We start from the raw sequence: 17,500 nt of genomic DNA on the forward strand, positions 1-17,500 counted from the left end.
AAAACGACCGCCTTGCATGAGAATTGAGAATGAGGAACATGAATCCGATCTCAATTATTACTTTTCGCCTTTGAGCCTTGAACAGACTCGTTTGACATGAAATCCCATCGGACCAGCTTTTGGCCTAAGACGAATGACGCCCCATGGATTTGCTTCATTCAATGCCCCCCCCCCCCCCAGGAGCCAAAGACAGTCAATTCGGTTTCCATAGTTACTGTACATCACTAAAACTGTTTATGGTTGCGAATGTGTACACATCATTTTCATTTTTATGTGGTTATATTGTGTTATTGCAAATAAAAAAACTGTAGAAATACACCAAAGAATAATAACTAATCTAGTGGCTAGCCCTAGTTGGTAGCCCGAGACAGAAGCCAAATGATTCCCCTAACAAACATTTAGATAAATAATAGAATAGTCGTCCAAAATGCAACCTCTTCCTCTACTTAGGTCCATTAAATGTGACAGTACTGCCAACCAACGCCAAGAGAACATGTGCATCTGTGTGTGTGTGTGTTTGTGTGTGTGTGTGTGTGTGTGTGTGTGTGTGTGTGTGTGTGTGTGCATGTGTGCGTGCGTGCGCGCGATGCATAGTCTGTAAAGCAATGATGCAGGCTTAAATTTTATTCTATTTTTTCCATACCTTTGCAGAAGTGTAGGAGCTATTCCCTTACAAATGACAAAAACCACTGAACACAACTGGGATGGACATAAAGATTGAACTGCTAAATACACACACATCTATGCAAAGCAATATACAATATATACTCACCTACCAATGTTACTTGAAGTTCATTTTACACAGGTTAAAGCAAAGCATTGGATCAGATTTATAGAATACTGACGCAGATCACATATATGAAGGTATTGACAAAAAAACCTTTTTTCCGCTCAATGAACATATATCTTCCCGTCCCCATGATCACCCGCAAAAATTGAAGTCTGAAAAAGCAAACAGTCGGTATGGTCTTGATGAAAGCTGCTTGTGTGATGTGCGATTCCCTCTCCATTGAGTCACTCAGTCTTCCCATCTCACACCTCTTACCTGCTGTCAGGTGCTGATAGGGAACTGCAGGCCTCTCTATTTAATGAAGCTGCTGATCCTCTTAGAGGTACACCACACAACAGGGGCGGACTGGAAGCACACGTCCCCATTGATCACCGCCCACAGCGCAGCACAAGTGAGGACATTTTGGGGAGGGCAACTGCCAATGTTGTAATAAATGTTATGTTGAAATAAATGTGATGCGGTATCAGGCGGTGAAATGTCAAGGACAATACGAGAAAACATAAAGAGACGCAGCAGGGTAAAAGCCAAAGGATGCAGTAAGGTCAAACGTGAAAGAATGAGAAAACAAATTGAGAACAAATGCAGCTGTTTGGGTCATCGCCATCAACAGCTGCTTGGCCAGGTGGTATATATGTGTGAAGCGTTTTGTTTACTAAGGCATGGTAATAAATATGTAGTTGCATACTTTGTTGCATATCAATAAAATATTGGTTTTTATACCTACACGTCACATGTCTATTTCTAATTCATATGTGTTGATTATGTTCTATATTTGATAGAAATCTAGGGCTGCCAAGCCCATTATGAATAGGCAAAAATCAATTGGGTGGCTTCTGGCTTCTGGGTGATGGGGCAAATGGATTATCCATTATTAGTCCGATGGGAGCTGTCAGATCAGGAAGTGTGGGGAATGACGCAGATGATAGAGGATGAATGATGGGCCACACTAATGGGGTTTGTTTTTACATTTAAAATGAAGTGCCTGTGAGATAGGACAAACAGCCCTTTTCAATAAATGTTAATAGGTGGAACATTAATATCAATCCCATTAACCAAAATATTTTCTGCGATGATACTGAAATTTGCACTGTTTGCTTTCAGTGTGTGTGTCTGTTTATGTGTGTGTGTGTGTGTGTGTGTGTGTATGTGTGTGTGTGTGTGTGTGTGTGTGTGTGTATGTGTGTGTGTTTGTGTGTGTGTGTCGTTGTGTGTGTGTGTGTGGGGGGGGGGGGAATTGTGTGTGTGTGTTTTATATACTACCTTAACAACAGTATATGTTCCTGTAAAGGTAATGATGATTATACTTTGCATGTTGGATTGTAGAAAATAGGCTGAAGCAAATACATGCTGAGTCAGAGGGGGGTTCACTCACATGAGGCCAGAATCCAGCTAACAAGAGGTATTCTATTAAAGATTATGGGATTAGGAAGGCTTTCAGCATCTATCCACTCTCTGAGAGGCCTCCTACAGTTTTGTTGGCTTTCTCCTCAGTTGGGTCTCCAGATCACACAGTGAAATAACTCCAACTTTAAAACTCAGTGTTATTGTCATCCTACATGTCTTACTACCCAAATAAATGCATTCCTCTCTTCAATAGTAAGATATCCAAATATGTTCTATGTGAGTCATCAATTGATGGAATATGTTCATCAGCTCACACATGCGCTGACATTTTTTAAGATACATCAACATATTTTCTTACGACAACATATTAATGATCGCGATTGTGTTCTCAATCCCTCCAGTCCAGTCCGCAAGATGGTGAGACATCCTGCAGCTTTTCACATATGTAGTGCTAAGAATCAATCAATATAAATGTTTATAAAAAAATCAGTTATCTACTGAATCTAAATCTCTATGTTCGTAAAACTGACAAACGTAAACACAATTCAGAGTTTTAACTGAGTCAGTTGCATCCATCTACATGCTTATGAACTGACCATTTGGCAGCATCATTCAACATCATTTGGCAACATCATTCTCCTCATTTGAAAAGCAGCCATCTTCAAAGGCTTCCTTTCAGAATTAGAGCCGCCTACACTGTATTAACCCGTGACCCCTGAGTCACCGTGTGTTAGTAGGAGGCACGTGCTCTGGCTCTGAAGTCAAAAAACAACTGTGCGGTTGTTATGAAAGTCTCAAGTGAAGACCGCTAAGCACTTTCTTTTACACATGAGTGAATACATACATTCAAGGAGGATTTGTTTCAAAGGGAAGCTTTCAGAGGAGTGGATACAGCACATACATGAACACACGCCCCCCCACTCACTAGAAGGAGATGTTGCTCTGTAGAGTTTCTTTTTAAATGCACTGAATGGACGATAGTCTGCAGAGGGTAAAAGTGTGTGCTGCTATTTCTTCTTTCAGGCTCATAATTATGGACTGGCCCACAGACAAAAGTAAGGGGCTTGCATATCAATCAGTAATACTTATAATACCTGTTAATACAAATCCGATCAAATCCACATAAATGCAACTTTTAATTAGTTGTTTGTTTGTCGTCAATTAAACCTTTCTGCAGACTTTTAGGGACCTGTTTTTATCCTTTTCCAGCATGTCAACAGTAAATTCTTGTTCAGCAAACTCTTTTAACATTAGATTGTTTTTTATTTATGTCCATAGTATGGTCAATATATGAACTGAGTAGTTGTGTCTGTACTGGTGCACTGCCAAACCTTTGATTTAATTTAATATGGACATAATTGTTGAAATGTTAAGAGCTACAACTGTGTTTTTCTTTATGTGAAAAGGGCCCATTGATAATGAATTAATCCGATCCACTTCAACTAATGACACCAACCAGTTTGGTCAGGGAGTTTGTGAGGCCGTTATGGCCTCAGCAGGTTCCGATGTCCTGCCAAAAGTTTTCTCCACCTGTGGAAGCTTATGTATCACAATGCGTTCAGAGGGACAGTCTTTGCCTTGGACTCTCAGAGTCAGTTTTGAATCTGTTTGAAGCATTTAGGGAGGGTAACATTATGTGAAGCTACAGAAATAACATCTATATGTGGACATATGATCTAATTATGTGATTTACATAATATCGTAGGTGATATGGAACTGTTTCATACATAACAATAATTTGTAACTACTGGCAATCTGAGGAGAAGTCATAATTGTAATGGTATGAATGTATCTGTATAGATTCTTTGGAGCAGTGACCCATTTCTGATGAGCGAAAAGTCTTGTACTGCTACACCGTTTGCTGAACTCTCCCATACATGCTCACATCTCTATCCACCCTGTCATTTCAGCCCCAGTGGGTGGGGCTGTCCAGGTTCATCCCATAGGAACAGAACTTGTGTTCGTTTAAAACGTATTTATATCTTCAAACTACTAGATGCCCTGTCATTACAATGTCCTTCTGCAGGGTCCACCCATGTGAGCCAGGGTTCCACACCCTGCACCCACCACGTATGTTTTACCTCTTTACATCTCTCTTTCCTTCATTCTGAAAAATCACTCTATCCCCTCTGTCTCTGTCCCTTTCTGCTTAGATAGATTTCAGACATTCGTGTTTCACCCTAAAACAACTCCATTGTACAAGTAAAGGCACAATGAAGGTATCCCTGTTCTTTCAATTATAAAAAAAACAGCGATGCACACCCACTCTTTCCCAATCTCTAGGTCACTGTTGTTTTGCATAGACTTGTTTTTATATTCAAATCAACTTTCTCTGAGTTGCCCAAAGCAAAACACAATTCACCTCAATGGGACACAAGGATATGGCCTCTTTCAGACAGCGTTCTCCAGAAGAATTCATGGTCAAGGTAAACTCTAAGGCTTAGAACCTTTTGGGAATTACATGTTTTGCATGCATGTGCAAACACACACACACACACACACACACACACACACACACACACACACACACACACACACACACACACACACACACACACTCCCACAGAGCCATTCTGATCACACTTTTGTGATGAATCTTCTTTTCACAGCAAGCAAGCAGCACAGCACAGCACGACATATTAACCATGATCCCGTATGGCCCAACAGGAGGTGCTAATTTCTGCCCCATTTAAGCAGTGCTCCTGGCTGCTGGTGGAGGCCAGCAGGAGTCGCCTGTATTCATCGCTAATGCACTGCGTTTTGGCAGTTGAAATAATAGAGTTTAGAAAGTGACACACTCATGCTAATGGGAAGATGTGTTCATGGTTGAACTAATTCACCAAAGAAACATTGCTATCCATAGTCCATCACCGCTGCCAATCATGTGCAGCATTCATACATTGTGTATGTACAAACACACAAAGTGTGCGTGTGTGTGTTTGTCTGTACATAAATATACAATAAGCGCCCAAACATTAATTATAATCTAAAACATGTTGGTTATAGTTCTAGGTATAGAATGCTAGGCTGTGTCTTTGCTTTAATTTACGTTCGAGGTCTTCCTAGATGCCAGCCCAAGCAGGAAACCAACAAGAAACATTCTCCATATCAAACACAGACACGTGTACATCCAGTAGCCTCAGATGGAAGCCAATGCTGCCTCTGAACATGATGTGGCCAACCTCTCAGTTACTATTTAGGTCTGTAATTATGAAGGAAGGATTCCGGGTGTGTCAGACATGCAGCCTGCTAGCCACAGTAAACCAGACCACATCACTAAACATATGTGTGGTCATAGAGCCACCTAGTGTACAAACTGGAATGGACTGCAACAGTAGTACACGGAGTACACTCTTTGTGTGCTGCCTACAAGCCAATTGCGGTTCTGAGTGTGTGATACAGACATTAATCACAAAATGTGCGTATCGAAGACAATCATTTTAACAATGAATACAGACGGAGATGGGGGCGCACTTCCTATAGGGGACATAGGCCGCTGCCTATGGCAGCTGCCCGGGGTACAGTACAAAAGGGCTTGCCTAGGGCACCAAACGTGCAATGTCCGCCTCGAGTGGGTGGCTAGCTGGCTTAATTAAAATCGAGATCCATATCAAACAATCATCTGTGCCAAAAAAGATAGGCAATAATATATAAAGTGCAGATGATGGGTTTGAATAGAGGAAAAGTCTGAAAAGACAGTTTCACTCAGTCTTTTTTTAATTTTCTCATGGTTTCAGCCCGTCTTTAAGAATAGATCAACCATGCGGACAATAGTTATCATTATCCAATATGTATACCAGAGGGAAAAGTCCACTGAAAGTAAAGGAGGCCAATTAAAAGGCTAGGTGGTGTGAGAGAGAGTGTGGGTGTAAGCATTCACTAAATACATAGTGCTCAGCTGTGAAACAAGAAAAGAATGGGATAGAGAGTGCACAGAGAGGTAAAGACATAGACTTTAATTGTTGCAATTATGACGCAGCATGAATTATACATTATGCATAAGAACGAGGTCACCTTACCACTTAGCTATGCACTCAAGCAGGCCTGGCCTATACCATGAGAAATGTTGTTTCCACCGAGGTGAGGTTTTGATTGGAACTCATCCAAAATTAGAAATGGTGTGGTGGTTTTAGCCACACTGCCCTCTGGTCCATTGGGTGAACCTGAAACACTTAACAAAGAATTTGTAAAAAGAACATCCTTACTATGAGTTTGAGCCCTCCTTGTTTTCTTATTGGCACACAGAAATGTTGGCCGTGAGCTTAAGAGCATTGGCCAATGCAATTTCCTGCCATTGTCATAAGATATAATAGGTAGATGCCAATGTAATCATATAAACTTGTCTAGCCTAAGTGATGAGGTTGGCGCATAAATCCTTTATTGTTATCTTGCTATTGGAAAAGTATTTGTAAGCTCTCTTATGTTAGATTGTTGAGAACCAATGGAAGCAATAAACACAGGGCGGATTTTTAGACATTACCTTTAATTTAGTCAGAAACAACCCAGAATATCTAAGCGGCTCTATAGCTGGCCGCCGGGGTCTATGGAGAACTCTGATATAGTACAATTAAGATATCTGATATATTTTGTGATTATTATCAATTTGATTCTTGTTTTTCAGAATAAAAGGGCCAACGTTTTTCTCAAGTGAATGCATCCGCACAGAGTGAGACAAAAACTTCCCGGGCCATGGTTTGGTCCCTGTTGGTCCAGACACGGAACATAAATTAAATTTACCGTTATGACAATATTGCCAAGTGGTGCATTTAGAATCAGAGCAACCATGACATTTTTATTACAAACTCAGCAATCTTTTTGCGATAAATAAAATGCCAATCACAGTTCCCTTGATACTGCCTTAGTTGGTCAGCCACAGCAGATGGCTTCTCTTCATCAGCCCAAGAGCAGCACAATAACACTTCTGCCCGAACCCCTATTTCTACCTTCCCCCTACCTAGCACCCCAACTGTCACCACAAATCAAGTGCTTTTTTATGTAGAATGAAGCAATGGCTGAATGGTAAAATGGTTAAATGGCTTTGTTTGGGGTAACCCCTTTCAGAATTCACTTTGAAACAAAACATTCCGCAAATAATAAATAAACAAGCATTTTAGATTTAGTGTTATTTGTTTGCTTGCAAATAAATGTCTTTATTGACACGTCGTTTAGGAATTAAGAATGCACCAATCAAATACTTTTTTATACAAAATTCACTTTCATTCGCTAAAATCCCAACGATGTAACCCAAACAAACAACCGCATTCTTCACCAAGGACATCAAGAGACGTGCAATCAGAACACGGCCTGGTAGGCCAGAAGGTAGCCGTCGTTGTACATGTAGATCTGCCTGTCGATGGGGTTGTAGCTCACGCTGGCGGCCCCCTTGGCCACCTTCTCCAGCGGCAGTGCCAGCGAGTTGTCCTCCGCGCCTGTGCCCGTGTCGAAGGCGTAGAAGACCTCCTCTTTGGAGTCGTCGGCGTAGCGCGTGGCGTACAGCACACCGCACGCCATGAACGCGTTGCTCACCGCCTTCTTGAACACGTGCGTCTCCCATGTGTGCGTGACGTTGAGCGCCGCGCCGTCCCACTCCAGCCGGCTCACCACCAGGTTGCCGTGGCTGCCCATCGTGGCGTAGATGGCCCACACGCCCGTCTCGTCCACCTCCAGGTCCACGTCGCTGTAGGGGCGGCAGTCGTAGTAGCAGTACGGGAACTTGTTGGAGAAGCCCACGTCGCCGGGCAGCGTGACCCGCGCCACGGTGCTGCTGGTGAGGTTGTAGCGGCAGACGTCAGCGGTGCGGTAGCAGTGGTAGTAGAAGGCGTCCCCGTAGAGCACGCCGTTGGGGCCCTCGTTGGTGTTCTTGTCGGAGTAGGACGGAGCGAAGGTCACGTCGTGGTGTCCGGCGGAGGCCATGAACTTCTCATAGGAGGGGTAAAGACGCAAGGTGTTGCCCCAGGCGTGGCTGTTGGCCAGGGGTTGAACCCAGTAGCTTTCGCTGTCCCTGGAGCTGCCCTGCTGGGCCTGTTTCCCCCAGGAGCCAGATATAAGGTTCTTGCCAAAAGGGCTGATCTTGGTCACTACTGGGCTGCTGATGTTGGTTATCAGGCCCTTGGTGGTGCAATGCGAATATTTGCCTGTAAAAGTTGTGGGAAAGAGAGGGAGCATTCAAGTGAGACAAGGTGAACAAAATATGTGTTTGTTGCTTTCTCCTCACTCTACATTATTTTCTTTCTTCGTACGTTTCTTTGTTTTTTCTGATGCGTGTAGGTACAAGTCACACCCATTTAATGGCTTGTATCCCATGCATGGACACACTCATTGGAAAATGAACTTACCTCGGAAATCCTCGGGGATTGACCTACAAGACTCAGCACGGTTCTTCAGATACCTCAGCTTCTCTTTGATTGTCTTCATGTTTATGGTGTCCAAATGGTACATTTTCTCCACATTTATCCGTAGCTTACTTGCCTGACATATACATAGACAACAGAGACGCGCACAAATAAAAGGGAAGAAGATGGAAATTGACAAACATAACAATAGTTGTTTTTATGATCACACTGATATTCGATTGTAAACATATCAATCAGAATACTAGTACAAAGCATCTCTGTGATCGAAGACCTTAAACTAAAGTTTTCGTCTAGAATTTAAGCCAAACTATCAAGAAAGAACAGAAACAATGTAGTTCCTTGAATGTCACCTCCGCAGACAGTGTCTTTATTTCATTGCTATCTCCCTGGCTGTGGAGAAGGCTAATGTCCCCCTCTAGCTTTTTCAGCTCCTGGCCAAGCTTCTGCAGCCACAGCGCCGAGTGCAGGCCTGCCTTCCTCAGGTAGAGGTATGGCTCCAGGCGGGCGCTCAGGTTCTGAAGCAGAGCCTGCATCTGGGGGAGACGCTCGCTAGACAGCAACACCTGTTAGCGGCATGAAGAACCACACAACATCACAAGACATGTAGTGCGCACACACAAACACACACATATATGCATATATACCTATCCATCCTTCTAAACACGAACATATATTTTAACTGCGATTTCCTTTCTACCAGGCTGCCTCCAGTGGAGACTGGGAGGCCTGCATTCCAATCCCTAACCTCCATATATATATATATATGCAAATGTGTTTGCCTGCTGTCATAAAATCTGTGTGTGTGTGTGTGTGTGTGTGTGTCTGTCTGTCTGTCTGTCTGTCTGTCTGTCTGTCTGTCTGTCTGTCTGTCTGTCTGTCTGTCTGTCTGTCTGGGTGGGTCTGTCTGTCTGTCTGTCTGTCTGTCTGTCTGTCTGTCTGTCTGTCTGTCTGTCTGTCTGTCTGTCTGTCTGTCTGTCTGTGTGTGTGTGTGTGTGTGTTGGTGGGTGTGTGTGAACCTGGTTCTCCTGATTCTCTATGGATTCCTCGCAGCTCTCCACGGCCTGCTGCACCCTCTCGTACTGTAGAGTGGGGAAGATCCACATGCTGGAGTTGAAGGGACACACACACGCCCCGCCACGCTGATGGCCAGAGACACGCTGAACCTGGCTCTCTGCCTGTAGACAGCAAACAGACGTACGCACACACACACGCACACACACACACACACACACACACACACACACACACACACACACACACACACACACACACACACACACACACACACATATGTCTTAGAGACGTAAGTGTTGAAATGCTAAATTAACTGTAAACAAAGTACAATCCGATTACAACATTGTGGATGACTATGGATCTCATATTATACATAGAAGGAATATACTGAATATGCATACTTTACACACTAACACACTAAATACATCTTACCTTTGAAATGAAATATTGGTACAGTATAATACTGGTAAAAACAACAGGGCCAGAGCAGTATGATGTTGTAACCTACCTCAGAGTGAGCGAATGTCCGATTAAAACTCACTGCACACAAAACTAACAGCAGAAGAAACATAGTAGGGGCCATAGTAGGGACTCAGGAGAATGAGGTTCTCTCGAAATGAGGAGAAGGGATGTTCAAACATACATATCTATATTATTCTTCCTCTCTCTCTCTCTCTCTTTGTATCTCTCTCACACCCCCCCAACACACGCACACACACAGACACACACACACAAACACACACACATACACACACACACACACACACACACGCACACACACACACACACACACACACACACACACACACACAATGAGGCGGTGCCATTAAAATTGCGAAAATGTCAAGGTTAACCGCACTCTTCCGATAATGACTTCCCCTTTGTTTTTCTGGGTTTTCCTGAGTTTTGAAATGACCGTGGATTCACTTGAGCAAAACTCTGTTTGGTATATTGGATTTTTATTAATACTGGGAGTAGTTACCATTGTAACTATGTCAACAGTGAGAACAAATTTTTTCTTAATATATTTCAAGGCAATTGTGTTCTAAATAAATATGTGGATTCACTCCAAAATCATCAATATTCTTCACCAATTAGCCTTTAAAATGCAGATACTGAACCTTACCTTTCAACTACTAAGAATTGTTGCTGTATAGGCAATACAACAGCAGTACATCAAAGTGCAGCAACTAGTGTTGCCCCTCAGATATATAGTTTTTTTCCAACATTATTCTTTTTCAAATTACTTACTAGATTCTATGTTTCTTATTATTTTATTAAAATGTCTTTATGTTTTCAAAATGTAGATTAGGATCTTGTAGATTAGGAAAATATATATACATTATTGTATTAGAATATACAATTAAAATTAAAATTAAACCTAGATGACATATAGACTAAACAGCAGCTTAATATATCACTTAATTGGGGATCTACATAATACCAAGGCACTTGGCATATTTGCATGGAGAAACTGCCCCTTCCTTGATTTTTCATCCGATGTTTACACATTTTATTCCAGAGGATAGAACCGAGCAAGATTGAATCAAGATAGTTGGCCGCAACAAGATAAACATCGCCACAAGTTCATGTTGAGTCATAACTCCATTTTGCCGCGAAACTGGTTGCCTTTGTACGGTAGTACACATTACGGTAGTACACATTTTAAAATTGATCATGACAGCTTTCTGATGCCGGATAGCTCAACCAAAAACAAGTAACTACATGAATAAAATAAGTCTAAAAAAAGGATAAAATAAAGTTATTATAAGTTATTAATGGTAATTATGAAACAGACAATGATCATCATTTTTATTATTAGCAGTATAAGCAAAAAGGTATTATTTGATATTCCCAAGCAAGTGCTATGAATGGCAACATGCACTGATCTCATTGCTTTCATTGGCTTCACTTTGTCCTTTTCAGTTTGAGGTCACACTGCCACCATTATTTTGTACTTTTAAATATGCCCAGGTATGTCACTGTTGCCTTAGCAAAGTCCCATCTGGCCAGCTCAACTGTCAGGTGTGCCCATGCCAACCTTTCACACAGAGTTTGGGTGTGTAGGACATACGGAGCACAGTAGTCATTGTAAATGACTGTCATACAAATTAACGTCGAACCCCACAGACCAGATTTATCACTGATTTATAAGGCATTGAAAACTCTCCAGTATGTTGCATTAAAACAAAAAGGCATTAATGTATGAATACTGGCCAGAGGGTGTAATAAAAAGCTAAAATCCCACTCGCTTTAGGAGACAAGGGAACCTTCCAGTAAACTTAAGAAGATCAAACTTGATGTCATAATTCAAAGATCCTACCGGATCAACAAAATTTTCCCAACGTGGAAGTAGAGGAGAATCAGGCTTTGTAAATGTTGTTATCTTTATGCTTGTCTGTGAAGGGACTTAAAGGTGCATCGAATGTCCTGACTAATATACAAATTGATGCTCAACCGGGACCTGAAGGTTTCCGCAATATCATTATCCAACATAGAGTACGACTACACTCAACCCCATGAAGATCTGTCATTTGAACCAACTGGTCTTTGGTCCAACAATCCAAAAGATGTTCAGAAGGGACCTGAATGATGTCGTCTAAATTTGCAGCCGCAACCAATATCTTAAATATTATCAATAAGTAACCTGTAGGAATTAAACATAAAATAAAAAATAAACTTAAACTGAATAAATATAAGTCAACCCTAATACAAATTAAACGTAATGGAACCAAAGTAAGCTGGCCCCTAGACCTCTGCAGGGGCCCACATAAGGTGAGGTACTCATGCCGTCGCGCCATCGGAGTCAAAACCCCAAGGAAGGGCTCCCAGGACGTTTCTGCCTAACTGGACCTCTACACGCTGTCGCCGCCACACCAAGAAAAACGAAACAAACGGAATGCCCTCCTAATCTGTGCAGCCACTGAACCTGACATTAAACGAAGTAAAGACCTGTCCCTATCAAATCAATACATCAACACAAACACTTGCTAGAGTTACATCAACCCCTGGGGACAGCAAACCCCACTCCTCCACTTTTGGCCATCCAAACCAAATCTCCATGCAGGTTATCAGCCCAACATCTAACCCAGAGTGCCCTCCATTTAAATTAATAAATGAATGTCAGCTATGATACTATATTTTGCTGAATAAGGTAAAAAAACAAAAAACGGTGATTCAGCTTATGGCTCATTGAAGAAGCCCTTGCAGAAGCAATATTATGAATTTTAAGAACTGGGTTTTGGTGGTTCCCTAATTGTGTAAGAGACTGTAATAATTGCAAAGCAAAGATTCTCTGTTCCTTCTTTCTTCATTTGTCACGTGAAACCATTCCCCATTTGGTAATAATTTTCCATCGTTGAAAGTATTTTTCTCCAACATCCTCAACATGTGTAACGTGTCCCCTACAGGAAATCAAGATGTTTTTTTATCTTAAATTCATGTATTTGTTTATTTCCTTGTTCTCAAATTCCCTGTTGGTTGGTTTACATGAGGACCAAAGCCTTACTTTTTATTTTGTGCATTGCATAAGAGCACACACACACACACACACACACACACACACACACACACACACACACACACACACGCACGGACACACACACACACACACACACACACACACGCCATCAGAGGCGTTGCTGGGGCTTTCAGAGCATAGTGGGAGTGTCCACTGCTCAGAGAGATAGGGTCTGATTCTTACTGTGGTTATTGAAAGTGTGCCGTCGCTCATCAACCATCATGTATCTTGCTATGATTCTCCAACTCTTCACGCTGCAGATTATTGTTCATCAGGTAAGAATATAATATACAATAGAAACAATGTATTATTATATAATAGTATATACTTTTATATTCTAAGAACAAAATTGAAATGGGAACCTGAATCTATGCTCAATGTTTTTGATTCTTGCAACGATTGACAACAAGGCTTATCTTGCAGGTGGCCTATGCCTCTGACTCTTGTATTTGTGAGTTTAAGAATGCAGAGAAACCCTTTCCTCACAACAAACTCAAAACTGTGGAGCAAGACGCTGTGAAATGTAACCAGGACGTCAATCCACAGAAGGTTTCAAGACATAAACTCATGGAATACAATTTCTTTTAACTTTAATATCATTGTGCTCCACCCGCAAATATGTGTGTTGAAATGAAGTGTTTGAATTGGGTTTGGTCGAGATGCTTTGAGGTTTCTTGTCACTATAGTGTCTTTACACTCTAGTCAATCTAGTCTTTTCCTATAAATACCCTTTATGTGGGACTCCCACTGAATGTCAGCGTAAACAGGTGCTGCGGTTGACGCTGAACACACTGATATCTCTCTGAAAAGGCCCGTGAGTTTGATGGTCTGCTGTTGGCACTGGAGCAGCGCTTGCCCGAGCTGGTTGCTGAGGTGTCTGAGCTGGAGCTGGAGAACGATGGCGATCTGTATGGGGCCATCACCCTGCAGGTCATACACAACGACATGGCTGAGATCCAGCAGCTCGTGAACAAGCTCAACAGCACCCACCTCGGGTTTAGGCAACAAAACAGCAACATGTTTGAGACGGTAACCCCTTAACATGTTCCAACTATATAGAAGTAGCTATAAGTAGCATACCATACTAAAGGCACTGCGAGTGATTTTAATAAAGAACCTTTAATTCTTTGGTTTAATGTGAATTATCTCAGGTGCAAAGATCTATATAACTCCTCCAACCCTTAAAAACACAGTTACATTTTGGAGGTCAAGACTAATAAGTGTAGTATACATTACACAGAGAATATCCAAGAATAAGGGACTCACCAAAAGGATCACGATATGCGTGGTTTATTCCTATATGTCTCTCAGCTGCAAGATTTAAAAGAAGAGATGCAGCAGCTGGAAGCGTTTGACACCATGCAGACGGTGAAGAGAGAGAAGACCAACATCCGTCTCACCAGAGACCTGGACCACTGCAAGAATGGATGCAGCCGTAGTCCCCCAGTCAATCCTTCAAATGGTATTTCAGTTACACTGACCAAACTCAGTCTCCTCAAGATACTTGTTCAATTTATTCCTTCTCCATGGTCTGTTGGTGTCTCCTCTTCAATCCTCTACTCTGCTGTCCTCTTTTCTCTTCACCTATCCACTTTGCTATTTTCTCCTATCCACTATCATCTCTCCTCTCTGCTCCTCTCCTCTCTTCTCCTCTTCCCTCCTCTCCTCTTCTGCTCTTCCCTCCTCTCTTCTCCTCTCCTCTTCCCTCCTCTCCTCTCTGCTCCTCTTCCCTCCTCTCCTCTCTGCTCCTCTCCTCTCCCCTCCTCTCCTCTCTGCTCCTCTTCCCTCCGCTCCTCTCTGCTCCTCTCCTCTCCCCTCCTCTCCTCTCTGCTCCTCTCCCCTCCTCTCCTCTCTGCTCCTCTCTACTCCTCTCCTCTTCCCTCCTCTCCTCTCTGCTCCTCTTCCCTCCTCTCCTCTCTGCTCCTCTCCCCTCCTCTCCTCTCCCCTCCTCTCCTCTCTGCTCCTCTTCCCTCCTCTCCTCTCTGCTCCTCTCCTCTCCCCTCCTCTCCTCTCCTCTCCTCTCCCCTCCTCTCCTCTCTGCTCCTCTCCCCTCCTCTCCTCCTCTCCTCTCCCCTCCTCTCCTCTCTGCTCCTCTCTGCTCCTCTCCTCTCCTCTCCTCTCCCCTCCTCTCCTCTCCCCTCCTCTCCTCTCTGCTCCTCTCCCCTCCTCTCCTCTCTGCTCCTCACCTCTCCCCTCCTCTCTGCTCCTCTCCCCTCCTCTCCTCTCTGCTCCTCTCCCCTCCTCTCCTCTCCCCTCCTCTCCTCTCTGCTCCTCTTCCCTCCTCTCCTCTCTGCTCCTCTCCCCTCCTCTCCTCTCCTCTCCCCTCCTCTCCTCTCTGCTCCTCTCCCCTCCTCTCCTCCTCTCCTCTCCCCTCCTCTCCTCTCTGCTCCTCTCTGCTCCTCTCCTCTCCTCTCCTCTCCCCTCCTCTCCTCTCCCCTCCTCTCCTCTCTGCTCCTCTCCCCTCCTCTCCTCTCTGCTCCTCACCTCTCCCCTCCTCTCTGCTCCTCTCCTCTCCTCTCCTCTCCTCTCCTCTCCCCTCCTCTCCTCTCTGCTCCTCTTCCCTCTGCTCCTCTCTGCTCCTCGCCTCACCTCTCTCCTGTCTCCCCAACATGTCGTCACCCTTTAGGTGCCGGTCCTCGATGTGTCAACGTGACGGGCCCGAGGGTCTACACATCAGGAGAATACCCGGGCTCTTACAAGTACGGATCTTGGGGTCGTGACCCTAAACCTGACGCTGGGAAGGAGAATTGGTATTGGCGTGTGATTCTGACCAGCAGCAACATATACGCCCATTATGTACGGCGCTACACCACTCTGAGCGCCCTGATAGTCGGGATCAGCACTCCAGGTATGAACCCGAGTATCCAGCTTCAGGCAAATAGCAGACACTTACTACGCAGGACCCACTAGCTCTCTGTTCAGATTGATCAGATTATGGGGAGAACTCTGCAGACTGGCTACTACAAGAACCATTTATGCTGTTACCATTTAGCCTGGCTGAAAACATGGGTCATTAGAAGCAGGATTTTTATGTATGGTAAAACGGCAGTGTAGTATTACTTGCAAGGTGTTGTCATGATGAGGTATTCGGTATGACTCATAGAAACTCTATGAACATCTGGCATTTTACCTCATGATATTAGAATACACATGTATTCTCCTGTATAATTTCCAGTATTTATTTTTACAGGCAATGTTCAGATCAGCCCCAGTAACCCAACCACCAACACTATCCAGGGGCCCAGCGCTGTGCTTTACGGAGAAGCCCTTTATTATAACTGCTACAAAGAAGCGGCCGTCTGCAGATTCAACCTCACCAGCAAGACTGTTCAATCCGCAATGCTGCCTGCAGGAACCAGGTGCCATCATACATTCTTTGGTCAACCTTTTTATTTTTTACTCTTCAAACACTCATGTTCTTTGTGGTGAAAATTGAATGCATAAAGATGTGTATGGCCGCTTAACCACCTTCACGCAAAAAAGGGTGAATGCACACCTCCATGGAACTGGTTTCTTCCAGTTCTCATCCAGCTTTAGAACACTAAATGAACTGTTGATCTGTTTCCTCGTTCTGGGGTGTGTGTCTCTCGCAACCATTTAAACTGGGCTTCTTCAAATGGGTGTTTCCTCTGCAGGGTCAACTCCAAAGGCAACTACTGCCACCTCGAAGCCTGCTACCCATACACAGACCTGGACCTGGCCACCGACGAGACCGGCGTCTGGGTGGTCTACACCACCACCGAGGACCATGGCAACCTGGTGCTGGCCCGGGTGGGGGTAGAAGACGGACGGCCCGTGCTGGGTGAAACCTGGCACACGTCGGTTTACAAGAATTCGGCGACCAATAGCTTCGTGGCGTTTGGCGTCCTCTACGCCACACGCTACGTCACCCAGGACGTGGAAGAGATCTTCTACTCTTTGGACACCGCCACGGGTGTGGAGAGGTTCGACGTCGGCATACGCATCACCAAAATGTCCAACCATATTTATTCGCTGAACTACAGCCCAGTGGATCAAATGTTGTATGCCTATGGGGAAGCGTTTATGACCTCCTACAAGGTTAAGTTTGAGTAGCTTCTTTGGTTTGTAGCCAACAACACCACAGCCATAATGTGCACATGTGTAGAAAGTGATTAATTGAGCTGAACTGTTCCGGTACATTCATATATATATATATATATATATATATATATATAAGGTGCACTCTCTTTTCATCCAACAATTTTTTTTTGATTTTCTTTAATAAAAATGTCTCTATAGTCATTGCCATCCTTACACTGCACATACTTCTTAATTTACTTGAATTGTATCTTAAAATGTTTGAAAATACTGCTTCTTGTGGGAACATAAGACAAGTAGCTTAACACTGGACGGACTCTGATCTAATACCAAAACTTCAAGACTAACAACCGCTTTGGCATGCAAGCATGCGATTTGTGGATGCGTTCTGTACTTATACACATTATGTATAGTCATGAG

At 43.5% G+C, this 17,500-nt stretch overlaps 2 protein-coding genes across 2 annotated transcripts in view; one reads left to right on the forward strand and one right to left on the reverse strand.

Annotated features, from left to right (window-relative positions):
• Positions 1 to 7,242: 7,242 nt before the first annotated feature.
• On the reverse strand, positions 7,243 to 10,133 carry LOC307080333 (olfactomedin-4-like). The gene is made up of 5 exons (XM_079743000.1): positions 10,010 to 10,133; positions 9,504 to 9,662; positions 8,838 to 9,050; positions 8,470 to 8,602; positions 7,243 to 8,268 (listed from the first exon to the last, which is right to left on the reverse strand). The coding sequence occupies exons 1-5, from the start codon at positions 10,082 to 10,084 to the stop codon at positions 7,427 to 7,429; spliced, it is 1,422 nt and encodes a 473-aa protein (XP_079599126.1). The 5' UTR covers positions 10,085 to 10,133; the 3' UTR covers positions 7,243 to 7,426.
• Positions 10,134 to 13,175: 3,042 nt separating this feature from the next.
• Positions 13,176 to 17,500, forward strand: part of LOC307080447 (olfactomedin-4-like) — a 4,485-nt gene continuing 160 nt past the window's right edge. The window contains exons 1-7 of the mRNA XM_079743140.1: positions 13,176 to 13,296; positions 13,445 to 13,570; positions 13,832 to 14,050; positions 14,333 to 14,483; positions 15,648 to 15,869; positions 16,212 to 16,380; positions 16,657 to 17,500. The exon at positions 16,657 to 17,500 is cut by the window's right edge and continues 160 nt beyond it. Coding sequence (XP_079599266.1) covers positions 13,243 to 13,296; positions 13,445 to 13,570; positions 13,832 to 14,050; positions 14,333 to 14,483; positions 15,648 to 15,869; positions 16,212 to 16,380; positions 16,657 to 17,095 — 1,380 coding nt within the window. The 5' untranslated portion in view covers positions 13,176 to 13,242 and the 3' untranslated portion in view covers positions 17,096 to 17,500. The remainder of the gene's footprint in view (positions 13,297 to 13,444; positions 13,571 to 13,831; positions 14,051 to 14,332; positions 14,484 to 15,647; positions 15,870 to 16,211; positions 16,381 to 16,656) is intronic.

Source organism: Pollachius pollachius, assembly GCF_949987615.1.
Source record: "Pollachius pollachius genome assembly, chromosome: 9".
NCBI classification, from domain to species: domain Eukaryota; kingdom Metazoa; phylum Chordata; class Actinopteri; order Gadiformes; family Gadidae; genus Pollachius; species Pollachius pollachius.

Bases quoted from the DNA above. Each gene is read 5' to 3' on its own strand.
- LOC307080333 (XM_079743000.1), bottom strand. From the start codon at position 10,084: ATGGCCCCTACTATGTTTCTTCTGCTGTTAGTTTTGTGTGCAGTGAGT. The intron at 9,663-10,009 runs GTAGGTTACAAC...TGCTGTCTACAG, and splicing joins GGACATTCGCTCACTCTGAG to GCAGAGAGCCAGGTTCAGCG. The intron at 8,603-8,837 runs GTGACATTCAAG...TGTATATGTCAG, and splicing joins TAAAGACACTGTCTGCGGAG to GCAAGTAAGCTACGGATAAA.